The sequence below is a fragment of the Dipodomys spectabilis genome, unplaced genomic scaffold (assembly GCF_019054845.1).
Source record: "Dipodomys spectabilis isolate Male_0828 unplaced genomic scaffold, ASM1905484v1 ptg000137l, whole genome shotgun sequence".
NCBI classification, from domain to species: domain Eukaryota; kingdom Metazoa; phylum Chordata; class Mammalia; order Rodentia; family Heteromyidae; genus Dipodomys; species Dipodomys spectabilis.
The window spans coordinates 2,058,848-2,085,636 of NW_024870814.1; the positions used below are offsets into that span (position 1 = coordinate 2,058,848).

General features: G+C 38.5%; 1 protein-coding gene across 5 annotated transcripts in view; it reads left to right on the top strand.

The window, feature by feature from the left end:
- Positions 1-26,789, top strand: part of Ctnna2 (catenin alpha 2) — a 1,105,512-nt gene that overhangs the window by 534,164 nt on the left and 544,559 nt on the right. Inside the window, exon 8 of one of the 5 annotated variants that reach the window (XM_042690429.1) lies at positions 4,539-4,564. The exons of the other annotated variants lie outside the window; for them this stretch is intronic. Coding sequence (XP_042546363.1) covers positions 4,539-4,564 — 26 coding nt within the window. The remainder of the gene's footprint in view (positions 1-4,538; positions 4,565-26,789) is intronic. 5 annotated transcript variants of the gene reach the window in all.

Consider the following 26,789-nt stretch of genomic DNA (forward strand, 5'->3'; position numbering starts at 1 on the left):
GACCCCATTTTGTTCTTTAAATATACATTAGTTTATATACATTCACATAAAGCTTTTCTATTCCAAAAGTAAGTCCATATGATTTAAAATATTAAAAATCTTACAAATGACCTTTCCTAAGGAAGTCTGAAACGTATCTATATATTCAAGATGGATCTCCCTTGCCCTCGCTAAATACTTATCGTACTTAATAGGGAAAATATACCTGATTCTTTCCCCCAACTAAGGAGACAGTGATGCAGTCATCTTGTAGTTGAATGAAGACATCATCAATTTCCATGAACTAATATTCTGAAAGGTACCCTTAGGAAGTAATGTGAATGCTTAACAAAGCCATTTTTAATCATAAATGTTGATTAGAAGGTCTCGAATGAAGCTTTTGTGGATCCAGGAAGGTGATCTAGATAGGCAGATGATCCAGTCTTGACCATGACAATGAGGTCCCTTCCATGTTGCTTCTGTGCCCTGCGGAGCCAGCCCTTGTTTTACCTCTGATGTCTTTGCTGTAGGAACACTGAAGAACCAGAGTGGTTCATCCCAAATGCTGAGCACTACTTATTATCTGCATCCTTTTACTCTTCTTTGGCCTCTTCCTATAAGCAGATAAGAGACCAATACATAGCACTACAAATCCACTTTCAAGCCAACTACGTTTTAACAACAAAACAGTGGATATGATATTTACGTTTTGGATTAGCTACAATACTTTTATACATCAAGCCCTAAAATGGTGAAATAGGGTCAGAATCACTTTGCTATAAGAATAGATACCATTCTTGATTTTAACAGAATATCACCCTGTATACTAACATTCGGGGCTAGCGAGCTAGGAAAAGTAATTGAAACCTTCTAGTAGTTCACAGATGGGCCTTTATTTTCATTCATTTGCTTAAAATTTTTAAGTATGTGTACTGAGTGGTCTCTAGAAGCAGTTGTTTAATTTTCTTCCTGTTTCCCAGCAAGTAAAAGTATAACCTTGCTAACATCTGCTCTGTGCATTCTCCTGAGAACTGTAATAGAATAAAAAGTCATCTTGTCACTCAGCAAATTGAGTTATTTGGCAGAAGAAAATTGAGAGCATTCCATACTATCATACCTGTGTAGCTATATACATATTATATATAACACATTTCAATTTTTTAAATGCTGGGAACGTCGCATGGGTATAATTTTATTTATTTATTTTTTTGGCTAGTCTTTGGGCTTGAAATCAGGGCCTGGGCACTGTCCTTGCACTTCTTTTGCTCAAGGCTAGCACTCTGCCACTTGAGCCACAGTGCCAATCCAGGCTTTTTCTATTTATGTGGTACTGAGGAATGGAACCCAGGGCTGCATGCATGCTAGGCAAGCATTTTACCACTAAGCCACATTCCTAGCCCATGAGTATAATTTTATAGAAAGAGAAAACTGAGGGTTAGAAACTTGGAGCTGGCTCAAGGTCTCATGGTAGGTGGTAAAGAGTCATTTGTTGTCTTACTGCTTCAGGACTTTCCATGGAACCATTCTGCTCATTGTCTTGATGCTTCCAGTAATTTTTTGAGTCCATTATAAACAGTGAGTGGAAAGCAAGGATCTTTAAAATTATGTTTGCTCTGAAGAAGTCCATATGACTGCAAACTGAGCAAGATGTGTTGCTTCCAGGCATAAAAACAATCATACCTTTTAACTACACATTCATGACCATCTAGCTACTTCGTGAGGGAAATAAGTTTTGGAGAGGTCTTTAGGTAGATGTTATTATTGTTTTATTTTTTATTCTGAAAATACCATACAGAGGGGTTACAATTACATGAGCAAGGTAAAGAGTACATTTCTTATAAAGCATTGTTGCCTCCTCCTTTGTTTCCCCTTCCCATCCCTTCCCATCTCCGCCCCCCCCCGTACCTCCCTCCCCGCCAAAGTTGTAAAGTTCGTTTTTCGACATAACATCTTGTACATCTCATTGTTGCAATGGGTCCACCTGTATCCCTAGTTAAACAATTTGTTTTTGCCCTTCCCCTCCACAAATTATACCAACATCAAATACAGTGAAATCAGGGGTTATACCGTGTGGAAGGGATATACAAAGCAACAAAGAAATCATCTTATAAATATGTTAGAAACAATCGCAAGAAAGAAAAAAAATGTTTGAATCCTTATCTCGGGGTTCATTTCGCCTAACATCAACTTATCTGACCTTTTCTGCTTGTCTCAGACATATGCTAGTTATTGCAAATAAGAGAATTTTAAGTGCAACAGAAGCTTAGACTGTAATAACTGAGGTGGAGGTCTTCCAACTCAACCTCTTCATTGCACAAAAGAAATGGAAAATATAGAGATGCAACAACTCACCCCAGACTAGAATGCTAAGTCTCACTCTGAGAACAGAGTTCTCGGGTTCTCTTTGTCCTGCAAGAAAGAATTAAGGCAGATAGTTGGCCAAGAGAAAATATCTCTGACAACTTTTCTGACTTTCCTGAGTTGAAGCACACTTGCAAAAATTGTTAGTTCACATCTAAGCAGCTTTATGATTGGCCTAGTTCATATAACTTTTCGCTCTGTCTCTCTCTGTCTGCTTCTCACTGTTGGTTCTTTTACTTTTCAGTATCTCTAAATTATCTCAGCAGGGTATTTTTTAAGCATCTGAGCTGGAAGCCAGTGGCTCATGCTTGTAATCCTACCTACTCGAGAGTCTGAGATGTGAGGATCTAGTTTTAAAGCTGTTTGAGGCATTGGAGCCTGTGAGACACTGATCTCCAATTAACCAGCAAAAAGCCAGAAATGGAATAAGGCTCACGTGGCAGACCCTGGGCCTTGAATGAAAGGATAGCTCCCAGGTCTTGAGTTCAAACCCCAGTTGGAGCACATGATCGCACACAACCACACACACACACACACACACATTAAGTAAATAAAAAGTATTCGTTGAATACAGTGTCACTGCATTTGTTCCCTTATAGGGCAAACTTGCATTTACAAATGCCCTCCTGTTATCTCTGCACATTTACATCCAAGCAGGACTCCAATGATTTTTGGCTCATAATAGATTTCCCTGTTTTGTGGCATAAAATCCAGGTAGCTTTGCCAGGTTCCACTATCATGTATTTTCGCATGACCTTCACTCAAGGTAGGGTCAGTTAGCTTATCTGTCTCATCTTGTGTAACAGGACAAAAGTGCTTACAAGGTCTTGGGCATTGAACAATTTCTAGCACTGTAGCCCAAACAAATTAGTGAAATAAGAAAAGGCAGTTGAAACCTCACCTTTCCAAGGTTTTATATCTCTGAATTTCAGTCAACAGCATCTTCACCCTTGTAAATCTTCAGTACCTTAATTCCTTCACAAGTTCCAAGTTCATGGGCATCTCATGGATTCTCCAAGTATGTCAAGGAATATTTTAGTCTCTTGAATTTTAGCATGCTGTTAGGATGGTGGGTGCGAATTGCTGATTCCATAATGATTCTGAGACATTCAGAGCTGTTTCTCCCCATCACATGTGAGCCTATCTCTAAATAAACTTCCTAGAATCAAAATGATCATGCCACCCACTCGAGTCGCATCTCTTCTTGTAGCTATGGCAACATACTTGCAATCTTGCCCACTCCACCCTGCTCTCAATCACCACAGAGCTGCTGGCTTAATAAAACTTGACAAATTTTCACAGTGAAGGTTGCTGGCCTTAAGGCCCAAATCCTAATTAATTCTTAGTGGCCAGAACTGCTCCTTGCCACTGCGATGACTCTGCTTGGCATTCAAGATAAAAAGTATTCAGGATTGATTTTTCTGACCTGTTCTCAAATCAACCCATCACTTTTTAAAACTCAGTCAATCAATTCATTGCTTTAAAAAAAAACTCAGTCAATCAATTTGGAAAGAGACTGAACTGCTGTATACCGCACAGAAATTTGCTTTGTCTGTTGAGACCAGTGTTTCTCGACTTTGATCATCCATGTGGGGATACTCAGAAAAGAACACTGGGATGCGTGGCTTCTGCTTGGAGCACATTGTGTATTTACTCTGCTAGTAGCTTTTTGACCTAGACTTCCATACATAGCCTTTTCCAAAAGGTTCATTGAACTCAATTGCGCTTCTATAGGTGCTACCTTCGTGGGACACTGGATAGAGACAAGAGCCAGCCTCTTGAATTTGACCAGCTCTCATCATAGCTAGAGACAGACATCACTAGAGAGGCCCCTGCAACTTGTGGCTGAGGATCTGGCTGCCACATTCTCATCTTTAGATCTCCAAGTCCAGCCCTGAGACAGAATGATGTCACAGCTGGCAGCAGAAAGAGTTGCCCTCATTTATCGGATGCAATCAGAACAAAACCATTCGGCATCTCCCTGATTCTGGCTCTGCCCATGCCTTTCCTCGCACTCAGCTCTGATTACTTACCAGTTACCATTCTCTGCCCTACCATGAGATATTAGGTGTTCTTAATATTAGGTTTTGTTAACATGTTTCACAACTCTGTACTGTTCATACTGTTCTTACTGGACTGCTCTCTCCCTTTCCTTTCTTCTTCATCCTTCAAAGCCTACTATAAATGTTTCACAATAGGACAGTGGATAAATGAATCATGTCATGTGGCGGTGCTGTAGTGGGTCACCCAGTTCTCCCCTTTAGAGCCAAGAATCTTGTCCTCCAGCTGTCAGAAGTGTTGGCTATGAACTACTCTCAGCTGAGTCCTTCCGTCAACATAGCATGGGGCAGGAGAAAGGTGCCATGCTGAGCTTACTTCTCCCCTCATCAAATGACCACTTCAGCCAAGAAAACAGAGGCTTGGCCACTTTGCTTCTCTGAGGGGCTCTCTAAGCTGAAAACTCCCTGTGGAATTGCCGTGGCCTCTGTGAGCCTCCCAACAACCTGTCCCTCTATCCAGTCCTTCTCTACTTCTCCCTAACAGGCATCAACCTGAGAGTCCTCAGCAAAACTATAATCCTTCTAGAGCTTCGAGTCTGTTCCCAGGTAACCCTAAGACATGGCAAATTTAAGATGAAATAACATGTATTCATTAGAACTTAAAATGATGTGTTAGAGAATACTTAATGACATAGAAAAGAGCTTGACTAAGTGAGTTAAATACAAAAGTAAGAAGCAGAAGCAGAACCATGTTCTCGATTATGTAAGAATATACATGATGAGAAGAGACTTAGAGCAATAAATAAAGAAAGTGTGTGTGTGTGTGTATGTGTATGTGTGTGTGTGTGTGTGTGTGTGTGTGTGTGTGTGTGTGTGTGTGTGTGTATAATATATCATCTTAGGAAGAACTATTCCTAAAATAGAACCGTCTATCCATCTCTGAAATCTTGCTTCAGTTTTGTTTTAAACATTCTCCTGAAAATACATATTAGGAAATCTAATTAAATCATTTAAGAGTAAAACGAAATAATGTGACTTCTCAGAATGCAAATAAAAAAATGAGTGCATGAAGAAAAAGCTTTAGTTTCCATGGGCTTTCTCTGAGATCTCCTGTTGTTCACCTCTGTCTCTGCCCCAGTCCATGGAATTGTTTAGGTCCTTGCATTTTGTCCAATTCTATCCATATTTATGCGTGTCTATCATTACAGTCAAGCAAACAATACTGTACATTTTTCTATTGTTTTACACTGAGAATTCCATCATGGGGAGTGGGTAAACAGGTCCTCTATACTATTCACATGGCCTCCACACCATACCACTCACTAGATTGTACTGAATGAATCAGTCAATAAACAAGTCTTTGAAGTGGGAACTAGAGTCATCAGGAATATGACTGGCATGGACATAAGCTACAGAAAACCAAAAACATATATAGAAAGAAGAGCCATTAAAATCCTTATTAAAGTTTCCCAATTGCTACAGAATAGAGCACTATAAAGTGAGAAGCTCTCAGTCTGCTGCACTTCACTGCTGGGAAGTTTACCAAAAAAATCATCTGGGAGAAGCTAATGTTACCACAGTATTTTTAAGGCTTTCAAGATAAGCATCAGTTTGGTTTCAGAATAAATGAACAATGATGAAGGTGGTCTTCAGCTTCAAGATGGTCCTTTTAATTCTTCTCTTTCAAAAATAAATAAAAAAATAGCTAGTATTTCTCATGAAATGTTTTCAACTACCTCCAAGTTAAATTGTAGAAAATTGCAGACAAAGCTTTCTCACTAGCAACCTTATTATTTTCCCCTTTCCTCTCCTACAAGTACTAAAGGTAATTCCTTTTATTTTACTGAGATAAAATTCACTTGTCAAAAACTCATCTCTTTAATCACTTTAAAGTTTACAATCCAGTTAGTGTTACATGTTTGCCCTGTGCTTGGCTTGTCTCTTGTTGTGACAATTAGCCGTTTATTTATTTTCTTTGGGGGGAGGGGGGTTGGGTTGTTTTTTTTTATTGGTCAATTATGGGGCTTGAACTCAGTGCCTGGTCACTGTCCCTGAGCTTTTTCACTCAAGGCTAATGATCTACTCTTTTCAGTCACATCACCACTCCCTTTTTAAATTTATTTGTTCATTTTATTTATTTAGTTAGTCATTTGTTAGTTATTTGGTGGTTAATTAGATATATAGGTCTCATGACTTTCCTGCCCTGGCAGGCTTCAAACCATGATCCTCAGATCTTAGCCTCCTGAGTAGACAGGATTACAGGCGTGAGCCACCAGTGCCCAGCCGATTTTTACAAAAGTATTCATTTGTAACACATTGGTTTTAATGAGAGCATTGATCCTTTAACTCTCTCCTTCCATTCTCCTTGTTACCAAAGATCATTGACTCAAATAGGCCACATAAGAATCTTCCTAGCTAGGCAAAGGTGGCTCAAACTTGTAATCCTAGCTACTCGGGAAACTGAGATCTGAGGATTATGATTCAAAGCCAGCCCAGGAAGGAGCTCTCTTATCTACATTAACTACCCTAAAAAGCCAGAAGTGGGGTTGTGGCTCAAGTGGTAGAGCACTAGTCTGGAGTAATATAAGCTCAGGAACAGTGCCCATGCCCTGAATTCAAGCTCCAAGATTGGTGTGTATGTGTGGGGGTGTGTGTAGTGTGTGTGAGTGTGGGTGTGCGCGCACGTGCGCGCATGCACAAACACACGCACGCTCACATACACTCAAAATTTTCCCAACTGGCCTGGCTTATTTAGCTTTTCCTTGCCTCTCTCTTAATCACATCTTCAAATACCACTTTATGTAAGTCTTCTTCTCTCGAGCCTCTGCATAGCTATGTGTTCCTTTTTCTGATGAGAAGATTCCTACCTATCCTTCCTGAGGATGAAGTACAATCATGAGGTCAATGGAAACTTCACCTTTCAGTTCATCCCTTTCTGTTCCTTTTCTTTCCCTTCTTCTTCTACCTCTTTCCTTTTGTCACATTCTTCTACTGATTTCATACAGCTTCAGTTACACAGTTTTCATGTTGGCTGTAAATTCCATTGCTATTTCCAATAAGACTGAATGCCTTGAGCATAAAGACTATTTCGATCTTTACGGTAAGATGATCTTGAAATTCAGATGAACAAAATAATTATTAAAAGCAATAATATCAGATCTTATAATATTTTCAGAATCTCTGATAAGGGTAAGAAATATTTTGTAATGGATTGCTTGGGGGGGTGCCCTTTGAATCTATGTCTAGAGTTAGAAAGGTATCTGATGAAGTATTTTTCTTGCAGTTAGAAGAGGAGTAGGACAATGGAATGAATTCACTGCCTGGGGAGATTTTCTGAATCTCCTTAGAGAAAGTTACAAACTATTAATTAGATACATGACATGACAGCACATATCTTACAGCAATGATAAACCAGATCATTATTTCCACCCCATTTTAACTTGTTTCTCTTGAATTTCTATTCATTTGCTGTTTATTTCCATCCCAGGATACTAGGCTGCTTTGCATTTTATCACTTCCAAAGTATAGGAATTCACACTCTCTCCTTCTCTAGTTATTTGATATGAATCTCTTTTGAGAGCTCCCCCGGGATCGGTCTGCAATGTAGGCCATATTGCCAAGGCAGTGCACTATCAAACCAGTATGAAAATTGCAAATAGTATAGAGAGAAAGATGGTCAGATTATTAGAAACATAGCAATGTTTAATTATTTTATTATTAATAGTTGTACCAGGAGGTTATGATTTCATAAGTCAAGTTATGTGTTATAAAGCGATAATGAATAATGCATAGCTAGGACAGTATGTAAGAAGAGAGAGGAAGCAAAACAAGCAGGAATGGTAATCCCAGTAAGACTTATCTCGGGAGATAAATGCCACCCTGATCTATTATATTATTTGTATCATTCAGTAAAATATAAGGGCTGGAGTAGCAAGCCATCTAGAAATTTGTTTGAAATGATGGATTTCCAGCCAGCACCCCAGTTTCTGATTAAGTTTGTTTAGGCCTTAGGAAGTTGCTCATTTCATGAGGCCCTAGATGATTCTGTTAGAGATGGTTTGATCAGTGCACCACACTCTATAAAACTAAAGAGTTATCATTTAAGTGTAATAATGTCAATTACTATTCTTTGCTAAAGCAACAGTGTATTTGCTATCTTGTGTTATAGTGCATGTTGACCAATGGGACTGCACTTAGCAGATAGGTTTTCATTGACGTTGGTCAAAGACCCCACATTTCTCTTCCATAAGTTTTCCAAAACAGGCTACTTCGGATTTCTTTACAGCAGAGTCTCAAAAAGGACAAATGATATTTTGTTCATATATGTGTGGGGTTTTATGTACATATATAAATATGTATGCATACATACGCATCACATTTCTTAATCCTCTCATCCATTGTAGGGCATCTAGATTGTTACTATAACTTGATTATGGTAAATAATGCAGCAATAAACATGGATGTTCAAGCATGTTTACTGTATCCTAACTTGTAATCTTTTGGGTAAATGTCCAATCATGTAATTACTGGATCATAAGCTAGTTCTATGCTTAGTTCTTTTTTTTGGGGGGGGGGGGGGGGTCTGGTCGTGGGACCTGAACTCTGGGCCTGGGCACTGTCCCTCAACTCTTCAGCTCAAGGCTAATGCTCTACCACTTGAGCCACAGCGCCACTTCCAGCTTTTTTCTTTTTTCTTATGTGGTGCTGAGGAATCAAACCCAGGGCCTCAGGCATGCAAGGCAGGCGCTCTACCACTGAGCCACCTTCCCAGCCCCTATGCTTAGTTTTTTGATGAACTCCCTACTGCCTTCCACAGTGCTTATACCAGTTTACATTCCCACTAACAGTGCAATAGGATTCATTTTTCTCCACATCTATTCTTGTTGTTTTATTGATGATAGCCATTCTTACTGGAGTGTAATTCCTTTGAACAACTAACTTACTGTTTAATCAAATGAATACCAGGAAACTAGAACATATGTTCCTGGGAGGAGATGAGGTCAAGGGGAGGAGGGAAGGTAAATGAAGACAGAAAGCATGGGTGAATGCAGTCATAATACTAAATGTACGTATGTGAAAATGGAACCAAGTGAACTGAGGGTATGGGGAGAGTTGAGAGTGAGGGGACAAATGATAAAAGGAGGGACTGTGTTCAAAATGCAGTATACTCACAAGCAAACATGATGAGTTGCATCCCCTCTGTCCACTATTTACAGGTAGCAATGAAAAACAAAACTATAAAAAGGGCACATCCCAAGGTTAAAAAAGCACTTTCAGGAATCTGCTTCTGGGCTGGGAAGGTGGCTCAGTGGTAGAGCGCTTGCCTTGCATGCCTGAGGCCCTGGGTTCGATTCCTCAGCACCACATAAGCAAAAAGAAAAAAGCCGGAAGTGGCCCTGTGGCTCAAGTGGTAGAGTGCTAGTCTTGACCTGAAGAGCTGAGGGACAGCGCAAAGGCCCAGAGTTCAGGCCCCACGACCGGACCCACCCTCCCCAAAAAAAAGAATCTGCTTCTATCTTCGTCAATTAGCCAAAGTAAGCTTCATGAGCAAATGAGAAGATAAATAAACTAACTCCAATGTTTATGGAATGCAAAGTCACACTGTACATGCAGTAACATAAAGATACAAATTACTAGGGATACACACACAAACATACATATATATGTATATATATGTATATATATGTATATATATATACATATATATGTGTATATATATACACATATATATATATATATATATATATATATGTTGAGAAAGAGAGAGGCTAGAGTATGCCAGAGTAAACTATCATGATTAAGTTGAAGCACCAAAGTTTAGTTAACAAAAGAGTTGTATTTTCAAAATATAAATTATTACAAATGGAAGTTTCTTGTTTTTCTTTCCAAGTGAAATCCTTCTCTCTAACTTGTGACTAAGTATTTGTTTATTTGCTTCCTTGTTTGTTTTGAGGAAAAAAAATACTATGATAATGGATGTGTGTGTGTTCTTGAAATGACTCATGAAATTTTATAACTTCAATTAATGTCATTTTTTTTTATTGTGAAAATGCCGTACAGAGGAGTTACAATTACATGGGCAAGATAATGAGTACATTTCTTATCAAGCATTGTTGCCTCCTCCCTTGTTTCCCCCTCCCATCCCTTCCCATCTCCCCCACACACACCCCCTAACCCCTCTGCCCCCCACACACAGCCCGCCAAAGTTGTGAAGTTCATTTTTCAACAAAACGACTTGTACATCTCATTGTTGCAATGGGTCCACCTGTATCCCTATTTAAATGATTTGTTTTTGCCCTTCCCCTCCACAAATTATATCAATATCAGATACAGTGAAAGCAGGCGTTATACTGTGGGGGAGGGACATATAAAGCAATAAAGAAATCACCTTATAAATATGTTAGAAACAATTGCATGAAAGCAAAAACTTTTGAATACTTATTTCGGGGTTCATTTCGCCTAACATCAACTTATCTGACAGGATCCTAGCAGAGAACTTCCCAAACATGCAAAAAGATAGTCCTATTCAGATACAAGAAGCTTTTAGAACCCCAAATAGACCAGACCAGAACAGGACATCCCACAGTCACATTATAATCAATTCAGGATCAATTCAGACCAAGGAAAAGATCCTTAAAGCTGTCCAGGAGAAAAGATCAATCACCTATAAAGGGAAACAAATTAGAATCACCTCAGATTTCTCAGCAGACACAATTAAAGCAAGAAGAGCTTGGAATGATGTAGACCGTGCCCTAATGACAAACAAACATCAACCAAGAATACTGTACCCAGCTAAATTCTCCTTCATAACTGAAGGTCAAATAAAAACCTTCCATAGTAACGAAAAACTGTCATTTTTCTTAGTTAGAAATAATTATACAAAGGAGGAGGCTACAATGCTTGATAAGAAATGTACTCATTATCTTGCCCATGTAATTGTAACGCCTCTGTACAGTATTTTCACAATAAAAAGGAGTGGGAAAAAAGAAATAATTAAATATTTTGATCCCAAGATCTGAATAAAATCAGTCCAGGGGGGACAGATGATGAAATTTTGTCAGAGAGTAGATAAAACTGATGAAGATTATACTACCCAAGTCCCAAACTTTGTTACTCCTTGAACTGTTTAGAAATGAAGTAAATAAGCAACTTCAATTATTCCTTTTGGTGTGTTGTAGAGTTTACTTAAAGGTTTACAAGATATTGTTTATTGTCATATCTTCTTTATCATAATTCCACAGACAAAATATTTATCCAAGGAATACATAGCTGTCTTAAAATTTTATATCTAGAATACTTCTTTTGGCTCTTTGAAATCCATAAAATAACTTGAAGATTGGTAAGTCTTTTATGAGGTCAGGGCACAATCTCCACCAAACTTGTCCTTTTTCTCTAGCAGGGACTTGATGAATAGTATTTCCACTACAGTATACGAAAAAACTAATCTAGTATTCGGTCTCTAGTATGACTGTATTCATCACTGCTCTATGGTACCCACACTCTGGGATAAAGTTACTCCTACTCTTAAGGTGGACTAATCTATGTAGCCCAAAAAACTGAAGACTGTAAGACATTTTAAATCATTTAATTTTTTTGTGGCACTAGGGACTCAATCCTGTTCCTTATGTATGATAGACAAGTACCCTATCACTGAGCCCCTGGACTTTGAAACTATTTAATATAATTCCATTTGACTATTTATTTTATTTTTTTTACTTTTTTTTTTATTGTGAAAATACTGTACAGAGGGGTTATAATTACATGGGCAAGATAATGAGTATATTTCCTATCAAGCATTGTAGCCTCCTCCTTTGTTTCTCCTTCCCATCCCTTCCCATCTTCCCCCACCTCACCTCCCCCTCACCACCGCCCTGCTGCCCCTTCCCTTAACCCCTCCCCCAGTCAAAGTTGTCTATTTTTGCTTTTATTGTTTGTCCTTTTGGAATAACATAAGACACACCAACAGAGTGAAGACACAACTGTTGAAATGGGAAAAAATATTTGCAAACCATGCATGCATCAAGTAAAGTAATATCAAAAATTTATTTCAAAAGTCAATCCAGTAGCAAGGAAAAAAGTAACCTGATATTAAAATAACAAAGGGGCTAAACAGACATTTCTCAGAAGACATTCTAATGGCCAACAGATCTATGAAAAACTGCTCAAGAGCATCTGTAATCAGGGAAATGCAAAACCACAATGACATATCACTTTACACCTGTTCGAATTATCAAAAAGGTCAAAGATGAGTATTAGCAAGGATATAGGAAAAAAAGAAAAGTTTGGACCCAGTAGGTGGGAATGTAAATTAGTCATGCCATTAAGGAAAACAGTATAAACATTGATCCAAGGAAAATTTAGAAATTGGAGTACCAGCTGCTCTAGTAATACAAGTAGCAGGAATGTGTCCAATGGAAATGACATAGTATGTTCAAGTTGGGGAGGTAGAGAGGGAAGGAATGGTAGGGGAAAAACAAAGGAGTGGGTAACAATGCTCCATAGGAAATGTACTCATTACCTTACTCATGTAACTGTAACCTCTGTGTACAGTATCTTTACAATAAAAAATATATTTAAAAAGAGCTATCTACATATCTATCATTTGTAATCAACTTGAAGTCTCTCAAGGGATATAAGGATTAATAAAACATGTTGCATATATACAATGAAAACTATTCAGTCATAAAAGAGAACACAATCATGTCATTTGTTACAACTTGAACCTGAAAGGCATTATAATAAATAAGCTAGGCACAGATAGGCAAATATATAAATAATATAAAATGTCAAATTCTTAGAAGCAGAAGATAAAATTGTGGTCACAAGGCAGCTGAGTATGGGACATATATCTGAGATATATTAGAAAAAGAAAAGTTATATGGGAAGAATAAAATTCAAGTCATTGTGGTATAACATAATGATGTAGTTAATAACAAATATTGCTCTCTTGACAATTGCTGAAATATTTTAAGTGATAAATTTTTAAGGGTTCTTATCACAAAAAAATTACATGTCAGTTTACACATATGTAAATTAGGTTAGCCATCCCACACTATATACATATTTAAATATCATCTTATATATCATAAACATACATCATTTTATTTGTCAATTAAAAGTAATACAAAATAGAAATTATTCTGTTCTGATTGGCTTTTAAAACACAGTAATATTATACATAGAAACATGATTTTTTTAAAAAAGCATCATTTTTTGTTTATTTCCAGCACAATTATTGATTAATTCCTCACCGCTATACCTAGCTATGCAAATAAAGGCCAGATTTTTTCCAAACTTTAAATAAAACTCAGAGAAAGGGGGAGAGGGGAAATAAGAAATAAGTGGAGTATGTCTCAGAAAGGATTTTATCTTTCACCTTGTTTTGTGGGCTCATTCACTCTGGGCTAGTTGGCTTCCAGGTTAAGAGGCTCTTGGAACCTGTGGACACTTCCATGTACCTAGAACCTTGGGTCTCTTTTCAAGATAATAACGAATGTGCCAGCCACATAACTCAACTTGAGAGCAGACAATCAAACCCCACCATGAATGTAACCCCAAATTGACATCTTGACTACAGCCTCACCAAGGACTCCTCTCCTGCAGGTCATCACTGCTCCACAAAGCTATCCTTTGATTCTGACCCACAGAAATTGGGAACAATAAATATTTGTTGTTGTTCCAAGCCTTGAAGTTACAGAGTGATTTGTTATGCAGTGACAGAGAGTGAATACACCTGTTTTCCTGTGAGGAGGGAGGGGAAGGAAGCCTGGAATAATACATGGGCAGATGGAAGGAGAGAGGCTGAGAAGGAAGCAGCAGACAGAGGCTGAGGATTACTAAAGAGCAACTTTGCAGTGGACTTGTAGGCACAGCCAGTCCTGCATGCCATTTTCTGGGAGAGAAGCAGCAGAACTGAGTGTGCCAAGTGCTTTGAAGTGCCCAGAGAGCCTGCGGGGAGAATGGCACTAGGTAACTAGGAGGTCGCGCATTTCCCTCTTTATCATCTTGGCCATTAACTGGAGCGAAGCTCTTTGTGAGAAACATGCAAATTGCTGAAAATGGAGTTGAACTTCCTCCATCTCTCTTTAACTGGAAATATAATTGCAAGTGCCGTGCACATTGCTGTGAGTTTTTTTTTTTTTAAATCCTGTCACGCTTTGTTGGCTCACTGCTTTTCATCTTACTGTTTATTAAAACAGCCCAAGTTCTCTTTGATGCTGAAAGCCGAAGTATGTGATTGGAGGCCATTGCCAAATTACAATGCATTTTTATTTGATACTAAGGTTTTTGGTTATTCATATTTAACTTAATTTTTTTAACTGGGAAGTTGAGAAGTAGAGGCTGGCAAAGGAATAATAAAATAATGGAAAAGGAAGCAGTAAATGGTCAGTTGGAATTCTCTCCTTGGCTTAGGATGCTGAGAAGTCCTACAGTACAACTATTATTCATGTAAGAGACTCAGATCTCTGTCCTCACAGCAGGTAGTAGCTATGATCCATAGACTATGTATAAAGATGTATTTTTTATATTCTGTGGGGACATAAACAGTTTTTCCTAAAGGATCTGGGACATTTGTTGTTCTTCCAAATTTAGGTGCTTGTTGTTTCTCAAGAATCTTAATTACAGAGCATGACAATTCTAGAAGATACTCTAAAAAAATCTCCTGCATTTCAGACATATTCTTCTTTGTATCTATTTCTTATCTCTATGTGGTATAGTGACTCAATGTCCCTTGGTAATCCAGAAAGATCACCGCAGGCAATACCTTAACACCCTCCTTTGCCTTATTAGTTCACAAGCATCTTGAGCTTTTGTAATTGTGCATGAAATGATTCTAATCTGATCTGACTTTACAGTGAAACAAAAATGGTTGTTCCACTCTCCTGGAAAAGGTAGTTCTGCATTTAAGTCTACTCACTGAGCTGCTGATCAGGAAGAAATATTCTCTGAATAGTGGTTTGACAAGTGTATTAGTGCATTAGTGGCTGCTTTAACAAATGATCAAATCTCTGTAGTCTTGGTTGCATAAAACAACCTAAGTTTATTTATTCTTTCACAGTCTTAGAAGTTTTAAATATCAATTTCATTAGGCCAAAATAAAGATATGAACAAGTTTCAGCCCCATCTGAGAGCTCTGGGGATATTCCCCTTGCCTCTTGAAGTGTCCTCTTGAAGTGTCTTTTAGCTTTCAACATCCCCGGGCTTTATGACTCCATTTCTTTGTCCACAGTGTCAATTGCCTGTGTTTTGTCTGTGTCAAATATGCCTCTGCTTTCTCTAATAAAGATATCTGATTACATTCAGAGCCTTAACAGATAGCCCAGGATAATCTTTCTATCTCAAAAACTATAACTTCTAAGATCCTTTTCCAAATAAAGTATAATTTATAGGTTTCAGGGATTAGAGTTATCAAACCCTAGTCCATCTTTTAGCCTTCTGCAGGAATGTTCATGTCATATTTATCCTATACTCAGTGATCTTCTTTTCTCCACCCCTTATTGCTACTATATTCTAACTGCTAGTGCGGTATAGAAAAAAAGTGACCTCTATCGTGTTTGAAAAACTAAAGGACAAAACACATTGCATAGAAGAAATGTAGCCAGGAAGGAGAGAGAGAAATGGTGAATAAAATTCTGCAGGAAAATATCTCCTTTAGAGAATGCCACCCTGCTGAATGCCTTCCTTTGAAAGCTTTTCAGAGTCTCTACTTTGAAATATAGACTAAGTTACTAATTTAGAAATTGCCATCTCACATGTTGCAATCAAGACCTTGTCTGTCATTGTTGCCCACTACCAAGTTTTATTAACCAACCCTGGAGTGAATTTACTGTTCCTCACCTGCTGTGGGCTCCCTGACATGGCATGTAAACCTGAAATGAAAGCCACTTGATGTATGGTTGGAGAGTAATAGACTTCTCTCACCCAGACTGATAAGTCATTACAGGCCCTTACGTTCAATAAATCTGAACAGGGTTCCAGCATGTACTTAATGTGGGGGGAAGGGAAAGCTGGAATAAAAGGAAGATTGATTCTTTTCTAAAATATTCTTCGGTCTTGAACATACTGCTTGATGACAGCGGGGAATGTGGGCAGGGGTGGAAGGATAGTGGCTGAAGAGAAGCGCATTTGTTCTCCAAGATGGTGATCCATTTGACTCTACTGCAGCTGTTTACACGGAGGGTTTCTTGGGTTGGGGAAAACCTTGTAAATGAAATGCATAGTGCCAGAAGTTACAAGCAAAGAAGTTCTTGGAGATTAAAAGGAAGAGTACCAAATGCTCTGACAAGGGAATCTTCTGTGTTGACAGATTTTTACCCTTTGTAGTGTAATGTTATGCTTCCTAAACTGCATTGGTGTATTTGGGGACTTCATCAGTTCTCAGTTAGAGAAGCTCTGGCTGAAACAACAGTGTAAAATGTTAGCCAGATATCGTCCCAGTCCAGCTCCCTGGGCTTCCTTTAGCTTACTAATCAGCCATTCTGATTTCACCAGTCTTCTGATTTTCCATGCAAATTAGTCTACTCAAAGTTCTAGGAGACATCTCATATTGGTTACTGTGCACAGATCATTATTTTAATCACCCAAAAGGCAACCCTACCATTTTCCTTCTTCCTGTCTCTTACCCACAAACATGTTGCTAAATGTTCAGTCCTTGTTTGAGTTCCACCAGGCTGCTGAGTGGCAAAGCTCTTGGCACTCATGATTATGATATTAATCTCTGCAGTGTCTTCTGTTGACTCCCGATGCTCTGAAGTTCTTAAACTTGTTTTTATTGGTTGTAGTATAATGTTTGGTGGTAAAATTTTATGTCTTTTTTTTCTCCTACCATATATCTCAAAAACTGAATGCTTATTATACTTATTTATCTTCATTTCCCTCCTGGGGGATGAGCAAACTCACACACTAAGACCATACTGTTGGAAACTTTAATTTTCTTCAACCTGCTATTCTAATAGGCAGCTCCAGTGCTGTCTTTGCCCTTTCCAACTAAGTCTTCTCAATGCATTCAATCAAAGAATTGTTGTTAATAGGAAAGGCAGAGTGGGGCAGAGAATAGATTGTGAAAAGATTGATTCTGTAAGAAAAGTGAAGCCAGGTGCCGATGGCTCACACCTACAATCCTAGCTACTCAGGAGGCTGAGATGTGAGGATCACAGTTCAAAGCCAGCCCGGGCAGGAAAGTTGTGAGACTCTTATCTCCAATAAACCACTAGAAAACCGGAAGTGACATTGTGGCTCAAGCAGCAGAGCTGTCACCTTGAGCTGAAGAGCACAGGGACAGTGCCCAGGCCCAGAGTTCAAGCCCCATGCCCGACTGACAAAAAACAAACAAAAAAAGTGAGAAGGATACAAGATTAGTGAAGAACATGCAATGGAAGATTATCAGAAAAGATTTCAAGGAACAATGTGTAATTTCAGTTAGTTATCATTTACATATCTGCAAGCTTAAAGCCTTTCAAACCTTCAGTGAAGTCTGTTGCACTTGTGTTGTGTGAGTGCATTTTTGTGTAGAAATTGAGTGGAAAAGTAGTGATGATGAGTAGAAACAGAAGCCGCATCATAAAATAAAGACAAAATATCAAACACTGAAGACATTTAGAGAGATGTAGGTTTTGCAGCATGATTTTGTAGCCAATATTCCTCAGGGGAGAGGACACAAGGATTTGAAGGTTAATTGGTGAAAAAAGAATATGGCCACAAGGTGGCAGTAGCATGCACAGCTTTTCTTGGGCACTTGCCTGATTTGTAAGGGGGATGGGTAGACTAAGAGCATCCAGAGAGAGTGTTAAGTCTCATAAGCAGAAGTGAGCAGGAAGATAGACTGGGGATTAGGTACTTGGGTGATTACCCAGCAGCCCAGTGTACAGTCTGCATTGGAAAGTTCAAAAAGGAAGTGGTTGGAGAGTTTTGTGCCTCATGTTTTATCTTTTCAGAGCTGCAGATGTTGGGTAGAGATGGGCAACTTGTGCAAAGCAAGTCATCCTGAAGGGACAAAACTGTACGTAATTATTTAACCACATCCTAAATTTGTAAACATTTGAGTTTGATGGCTGCAGGTGTTGGAGATAGTGGTTCTCAACCTCTAATAAAGAAACATAGAGCCTCAAAGCCAGGTAATAGACATCATCTTGGCTCATTTGCATGCTAGGCATCAGGCACATACACATAACTTCCTATGGAATTGTGGGAATCTACAGGATGATGTAGATTGTGAGCTAATTTCCACAGTAATATCCGAAGCAGTTTTTAATGTCACTGAGATACCACTGAACTGTTTTTTTTTTTTTTTTTGTCGGCCGTGGGGTTTGAACTCTGGGCCTGGGCGCTGTCCCTCAGCTCTTCAGCTCAAGGCAAGCGCTCTACCACTTGAGCTACAGCGCCACTTCCGGTTTTCTGGTGGTTTTATTGGAGATAGGAGTCTCATGGTCTCTCCTGCCTGGGCTGGCTTTGAACTGTGATCCTCAGATCACAGCCTCCTGAGTAGCTAGGATTACAGGCGTGAGCCACCAGTCCCCGGCCCACTGAACTGTTTTTAAGTGGTTACTTTAATGGCTCATCATGGTCTTCATGATTTATTAGTCCCTATAATGTTTCCCTATAGACAAGCTAATAATGTTGCTACTATTGACTGACACCTATGTAGTGATGGGCCCCAGAGCCTTTTCCATCTATTTGGCTTCTATTGAATCATTTGTTTAGAAGAAGTATTCAGATTTTTAAGTATTCACTTACACAGTTAATTATCTAGTTTTTTTTTTAACAGTTATAATGGCCCACGCTTTCAGGTAACTCTAGTGAAATCTAACTCTGCTTATCCAGCAAACACTATACAAAGGATATGTCATTGTACTGGGTCCTGAGGATTTTTAGTTGTTTCATTTATGTTATTTTGTGCTTGTTTGGCTGGTTTGCTCTCATTTCTGGTCACACATCCAGTGTGGCTTTTTGCTGGCTATTTTGGAAATGGAGTCTCACAGAAACTTTATTTATTTATTTATTTATTTATTTATTTATTTATCAAAACCCTCCAAATATCAGCCTCCCAAGAAGCTAGAATTATAGGTGTAAGTCACTGGCAAGATTGAGATGAAGATTAGACCACTTCTGGCTACATGTTTCTCAACTGCAATCAAACATGATTATATAAGACACTTAAACAAACATAATAGTTTTATTAGGAATGACTTTCTCTATTTTGAATGATGTAAACAAAAACTCTACTTTGTCTTTGGTTTGCTTTAAAAGACTATGGCTTCAGCAGAGAAAGAAGCAGAGAGACAGCGTGATCTTACTTTCCTCTCTGTGGAATGGAGGAAGCAGGCCCACAAATAACAAGATGTGAGGAAAACAAAATCAGGTCAAACAACCCACTTCTACAGACTTGGGACAATTATAATCCTGAGACAAAATTCTCCCACTTCTTCCTGTTTATTCTACACATTGATTAAAACAAAGAAGAATGACAAAAGGGGCCAAAATGAGATTTATTGACTAATATATGATGAAAATCTTAGAAAAGATATACCAGTACAATTAATGGAATCCCCAGAATAATTCCACAGAATCTATATCTCCAGTGTCCTCCACAAAGGGAAGTCATTGAAGTATGATGACTCCAGAAAGTTCTGGGAGGAAGATAGGAGGTTTGATTGGAGTCACGGGAACAGGAGAGGAAGGGCTTGCTCTAGACAGAGCAGGAGAGTGAGGAACAGCAGAATGGCTGTGGGTCACAAGTGGAAGGACTTGGGTTTGTCCGAAATTCTGTTTAGTGTAAGAAAATGCTCTTAAGATTTTGCTTTGGAACAGCCATCCTGCCAGGTGTCTACTGTGGAGGTTAGGAGAGCACAGAAACCAGTTAGGAATCCATGGCTGAACCCCCATGGAGGTGACAGGGTGACACACATGTGGCCTGGCTTCTTCTGACTTCTTTGTAAAAATCTCACAAAACATCTTCCACCTCCATCTGGTGCCGCTTATGTTTTGTTTGTCTTGCTTTGCTTCGTATGTATTTGTTTGTTTCCTTTGTGCCAAAGGCATTTGATATTCAGCCTTTCTCCCCTATGCCTTGTGAAGTGTCTTATTCCCCACACTTCTCCCCTCCTTTCTATCTTGCCCTCCACACAGGCAGGGCAAAATGGCATGGCTTTCTTGGTTTTTTTTTAGATTTCAGAGGAAACACAAGTCCTATTTGATTCTGCCTCTGAAAGAACTGCTGCCTTAGGCGATTTCCTCATTGATGCAAAAGAAACTGTGATTCCGCCCAGGCCTTAAGAGAATATTTACAATAGATAGGCTCTCTTTCAATTGACTGATATTTACCGAGCATCTGCCACTGAGATGCTGGGAGGTTGCCTGCTGGCATGAGGGATTACCCTCCATTCCCTGCCCCTCACTCTTCACTGGAGAGTTACTCACTGGAGCAAAAGCCTATGAGGACCCTTGGATATACAAAAATCAGTGTCTGCTCTTGCCTGAACATATAATCTTCAAGAGAAAATAACATGGCTTTATGATAGGGGAAAATGGCAAAAGCCATTTAAAAGAAACAGAAGGCTATCAGTGAAGGGTTTTATGTACAGAAGACAGACATTTCCCTAAAGGTCATATCAGCACCTACCATGGACTGTTAACATTTGAGAGTAGCAAGAGGAAAGAGAACAAATCCTGCCAACAAGTGTTTCAAGAGGTTACTTAATCTATAAAACAGCCCAGCCTTTCAACTTAAATTATCATTAATTTAATTCCTAATCTTTGAGAAGATGTATCTGCTGTGTGGCTTAAGATTTGATTTTAGAGAACTCTTGCGTGTTAACTGATCTTTAACCTATTACAGGTTATCTAAAAGGCTTAGGTGAAGAGAACTTTTTACCTCTCTATGATATGTGACACATAGCTGAAACAAACTGATCATGAATTCTTTCTGGAGGAAACACAAGATAAATCCTTAAGCAAATCCTTAAAAAAGAAGACAAAGTTGAAGGATTTATGCTACCTAAATGGAATGCTTGGGAGAAAGTTAACACCGTATAATATTTGTAAAAGGAAAATTCAGTAAATCAGTGGAATAAGTAAAAGAACCAAGAAACTAAACTAGACACATATGGCCAACTGATTTCAGCAAGAGCATCATTGTACTTGACAGTTCAATAGGAAATGGTGCCTTATTTCACATACAAAATAAATAAAAAATAAATAAATTCTCAATGGATTGTAGACCAAAAGCTAGACCTACAAAATGAGCAGAATGAACAGGGAAGGTTATCTTTGTGGTATTGGAGATACCAAAGATTTCTTAGAAGTAACACAGAATTGGGGCTGGGAAGGTGGCTTAGTGGTAGAGTGCTTGCCTTACATAAATGAGGCCCTGGATTCGATTCCTCCGCACCATAAAAGCAGAAAAAGCTGGAAGTGGCACTGTAGCTCAAGTGGTAGAGCACTAGTCTTGAGCTGAAGAGCTGAGGGACAGCGCCCAGGCCCCACAACCGACCAAAAAAGAAAAAAAAAAAAAAAAAAACAAATAACGCAGAAAGCCCTTATTCCAAAGGATGGAGAAAACCCTTGTGGAGAGCCTGCAGATACATCTTTCATTTGGAAACCTAGTTCCTTGTTCATCCTTGCTCCCTTCTGTTCACAGCAAACTAAACTCATGTGCATAGCCCCAAGTAAACTTTGTCTTCAGAGCAAGAACTGAATATCAACATTAATGCCAAACCAGGCACAAACCCCATGTGCTTTTTTTTTTTTTTTGGGGTTCGGTCGTGGGCCTGAACTCTGGGCCTAGGCGCTATCCCTCAGCTCTTCAGCTCAAGGCTAGAACTCTACCACTTGATCCACAGCGCCACTTCCGGCTTTTTTTTTTTTCCTGCTTGTGTGGTGCTGAGGAATCGAACCCAGGGCCTCAGGCATGCAAGGCAAGCGCTCTACCACTGAGCCACCTTCCCAGCCCCCCCATATGCTTTAAAATCTAGTCTCTTAGTATGTATATCAAGCTGTATTATAATTAAAATCTCTAAAATCAGGACACTGCATTCTAGTTGTGATATAAACTGTTAGGAAGAAACCACTCACAAGCGTACACACCCTCCTACTGCAGAAAAAGAAATGCCTACCACATTGCAGATACATGGAAAGTATTTTCTATGTGTGGAACCAGTTACAGAAACACTGTTAGAAGAGGAAGGCAATAAAAACAGTACATTAATATTTTAAATGTTGGTTAAAAAAAAAAAAGCGTGGCCGGGTGAGAAGCAAATGCCTAAGAACTTCCTCTTAATAAAAATGACATTCTCAGTTATATGACCCACAGCAAATCGGTTTCAGCTGCGTTTTTATTTAGCAATTTGTGTTTGGTGTTTTTGCTTGGAGATGCTCCCCTATTCCATTTTATGGCATCTTTTACATAAATTTCAAGGAGGATTGGCGTATAAAACTGTCAATTCCCAGTAGCTCATAAACTAATGAATTTAAATTTTAAGTGGAGGATTTTAAAACAGGTGGGGGCCGTTGTCATGAAGGGAAGGTAAATGACAATCCATTAGGGTAGCACGGCTCCCTTCAGAAACGTGTGATAAGAACATTCTTTTGCTCCCTCTTAATTTCCTTCTCTCCCTTTCTGTGTCTTACTTCATCCCTTTCCTGTACAATCTCCAACCCCAATGAATTTTAGCTCTGCTAAAGATACAAGTTCTTTTAAAAATTGGTTTGAGTCAGGGAAACTTTATTCACCCTCGTAAATCTCTTCTTACTTCCCTTTCTTCTGTAATATCACTTTATTCTTTATTTCTACTCTCTAGCCAAGTTACTATTCTCCTAAAAAGATAGCTTCCTCTCTTCCTCTCTCTCTGTCCAGCTCTGTCTCTGCTTGGTGTTGGTGTTCTCTCTCTCTCTCTCTCTCTCTCTCTCTCTCTCTCTCTCTCTCTCTCTCTCTCTCTCTCTCTCTGTCTCTCTCTCTCTCTCTCTCCCCCTTGGGGGATAGGTAGCTGACTCCCTCCCCAATATTGGGGGAGACTTTGGCTAGAAGATTACCTAGACTTTCAACAAGCAGCCATAAAGAAAGTTAAGGAAGAAAAATTCACTAACCAGGCAAAAATCTCTCTTATGATGGTCAGAGAATTACAATTTTTGCCTATTTTTTATACCTCTCATATTATACCCTTCCGTATTCCTATTGGCAACTCAAGGACTGAAACTATATGTAAAAAACAAAGAATATGAAATTTTCATTTTGTCCTAAGTCTGAATTTTTTGAAATTTGGGTGACTTTATTGCTACTATGTTTTATAAAGGATTTGATTACGTGAACATGTATAGTGGTCTCCATGGTTGATCTTACATTCAGGTATAACCATCAAATCTCAAATGGAATGGCTCTTTAGATCATATTTTATAATCTTATGTCATTTTGTTTTCACTCAGTGATTTTAGTGAATTGATGGTAGTTGTTTTTACTTTCAAATAGTTTTTGGAGTTTTTGTTGTTGTTTATTGTTGGCTTGCTTTTTGTCGAACATGGGGCTTGAACTCAGGGCCTGGGCACTGTCCCTGAGCTCTTTTGCTCAAGGCAAGTTCTCCACCACTTTGAGCCATAGCAATATTTCTTGTTTTCTGGGGGGTTAATTGGACTTCTGGTGGTTAATAAGAGTCTTATGGACTTTCCTGAATGCTGTACTTGAACTGGAATCCTCAGATCTCAGCCTCCTGATAGCTAGGATTATATGCATGAGCTTTTGGTGCCTGGGTGAGTTTTTGGAGGTATGTATTTTATAGGTGTCTTATTTTTCATTTTGTAAAGAGCATACTAAGCAGACATTGTGGTGAGTTAATCTCAACCTATTTAGCTTTCTATCCAAAGGACCTATGAGATTGATGCTAGGAAAATGAAGAAGATCTGATAGAGACATTTGGGCAATATATTTCCATTGCTTTCAAGCCATACCTTCTTACTCTCATGCTTTTGTGTAATTCACTCTAACCAACTAGATTAGTATAATTTACAAATGTGTGAGATATATGAATTGTTTAAGCCCAAAGTTAGCAGAATATAATTCATGTGTTTTCTTGAAAATCATTTCTGTCTCTGATTAGGAAAAAAATATTGCAGATTAAAAATATCTTTCTGGATGACCCGAATCTGATGCTCCCTCCAGCAGGTCAAATTGCTCTCTTTCCTTTATATCTGTGCTATAGTTTTAAATAACTTTTAAATAATAAAGCTCCCACCATGTCATCTGAAGCAGCTGGAGGACCAATGGCTTAACAAGAGTATTCAGATTGTGCTCTGCACTGTGATTTCTTGTTTTCTGCAGCTAACTTTCAAACAGTTACTTGAATAATATTTATTAGTGTATTTTTTCTACATATGGAATGGGGGCAGGGGATAGCTTTTCTATTTTTAGAAAGTTGTTTTTTTGGTTTTTGTTTTGTTTGTTTTTGCTTTTCCATCACTGAAGAAACATCAAATTTCAATAACAGTCCTCCTTCTGAAAACACACTTAGAATTTGGCCTTTCAAGACAAGATTTGCCTTGATTTTCTGGACTTGAACATTAATAGGCCAAGGCAGTGAAGTAATTGGTAGAATTTTATTTGACATGCAATCTAAGGTCCTACCAATATCAAATTGTTTTTGCTTATACACGGACACTGTGCATTTTAAACTACTTGCATCCATACCATTTTTGAAATTTCCAACCAGACCTGATGTGGACTGCAACATTTGGCTAATCAAACATTCCCTTAACCTACCAGGGTCCTTGTAAATGCTCGGAAGGTAGCTTTGTTGACACACCAGCAAGCTGAGACACTAGTTCCCAAATGTCTATCAAAAAGATAAACCTCGAGAGTTCCTATACTTACCTGCAAGGGTTAAAAACAGAGAGAAGATAAATTCCAAACAATTATGGTCAGTTTGAACAATGACTAGACATCTAGAGGGAAGGGAAAGGTTAAAGAAGATAAAAGAAGGAATAATAGTTGCATTCTATTTATTCTCAGTGAAGATACTCTTGAAGAGTTGATTAGAAGACTTTGGTTAAGTCCTCCAGCCTTGCTAGAACATATATATATATATATATATAAACATATATATATATACACACACATATATGTATATATATATATATATATGATTCAATGTGGTAGTATTAGAAACAGTAAGAGAACTTGCTGGTTCTTCCTCTATTATATATTTTTTCTTTTACAAAAACCTGCACTATATGTTTCATTGTGGGTAAGAGGCAATACATTTATGAATTTTTAAAATTCTTGTCAAGACCTTACAAGATAAAATTACTTTGTAAAGTGTGTGTAGAGATGCTAGCAGCAGGTTGGGAAGTAGATCATAATCTCAAAATAGTAAATGCTAGCTCAGTGGCTTTCCCACAGAGAGGTAATGTCTTGGCGAGACAAGAGAGCATTTGTAGAAGAGGATTTATTTCCAGGCCTTCACTTGTTCCCATCCTCTAATCTTCAGGGTCCTCCTCAAATCACGTTCCATGAAGACCTCCTTGGGTAGATCCAGAGTGCCAGAAGACAAAATGAAGACTTCTTCCTTTGTCCCTAATCTGTCATTTGTAGAAGCAAGCCAGAGGGAAATGGCATGAAATATCAAGTGGTAGACACAGGGAAACAGGCAAAAACAAAAATCACAAAACCAGAAAGCAAGTGAGCACTTGAGTAACTATCCTTTAGAAATAGTACCAGTGCTGGAACTGTTTCTATGACATCTTTCAAAGATATATTCTCTATTGGATATTTCTTAGTGATTTAGAATACATAATTGCTTTTCAATTTCAAGGCATTTCTTTTGCGGAACACTAATACTTTCAAAGGCCCCCTTTAATCTTTAGTTGATTTAACTAATTCTTTGGGGGATGTCCAGCCCACTGGCCCTTGTTTATCGTAACTCACAAGACTATTCTAAGATCTAGAACATACAATTGTAAAACATGATGAAATTGTCAAAGGCAACCTTGGGAATTATAATGAATGTTTATTACCTCGTATATTCCAATCATTAATGGCAGCAAATTTTCTAGAGAAATCTTGCTTCTCATATACTTCTATGATGATAGAACACAATGCTTCATGGAATATTAAAACTACTTAGGGAATTGGCTGATTGAGTGTGACCCATGTTGTATTCTCTCGGGTAGAACTGTCTACCTGAAGCACATATAAAAATGAAACAATGGAGATAGGGAATTAACTATATTTTGTATCTATCTTCAATATTTTGGAATGTTTTGGAATATTTTAGGTACAAGAACACTCCAGTTAGAACGGCAAAAATCAAGAACTCTAACAACAACAGATTCTGGAGGGGATGTGGACAGAAAGGAACCTTACTTCATTGTTGGTGGGAATGTAAACTTGTTCAACCACTTTGGAAAGCAGTATGGAGGTTCCTCAAAAGACTCCACATAGAGCTCCCCTATGACCCAGCAATCCCA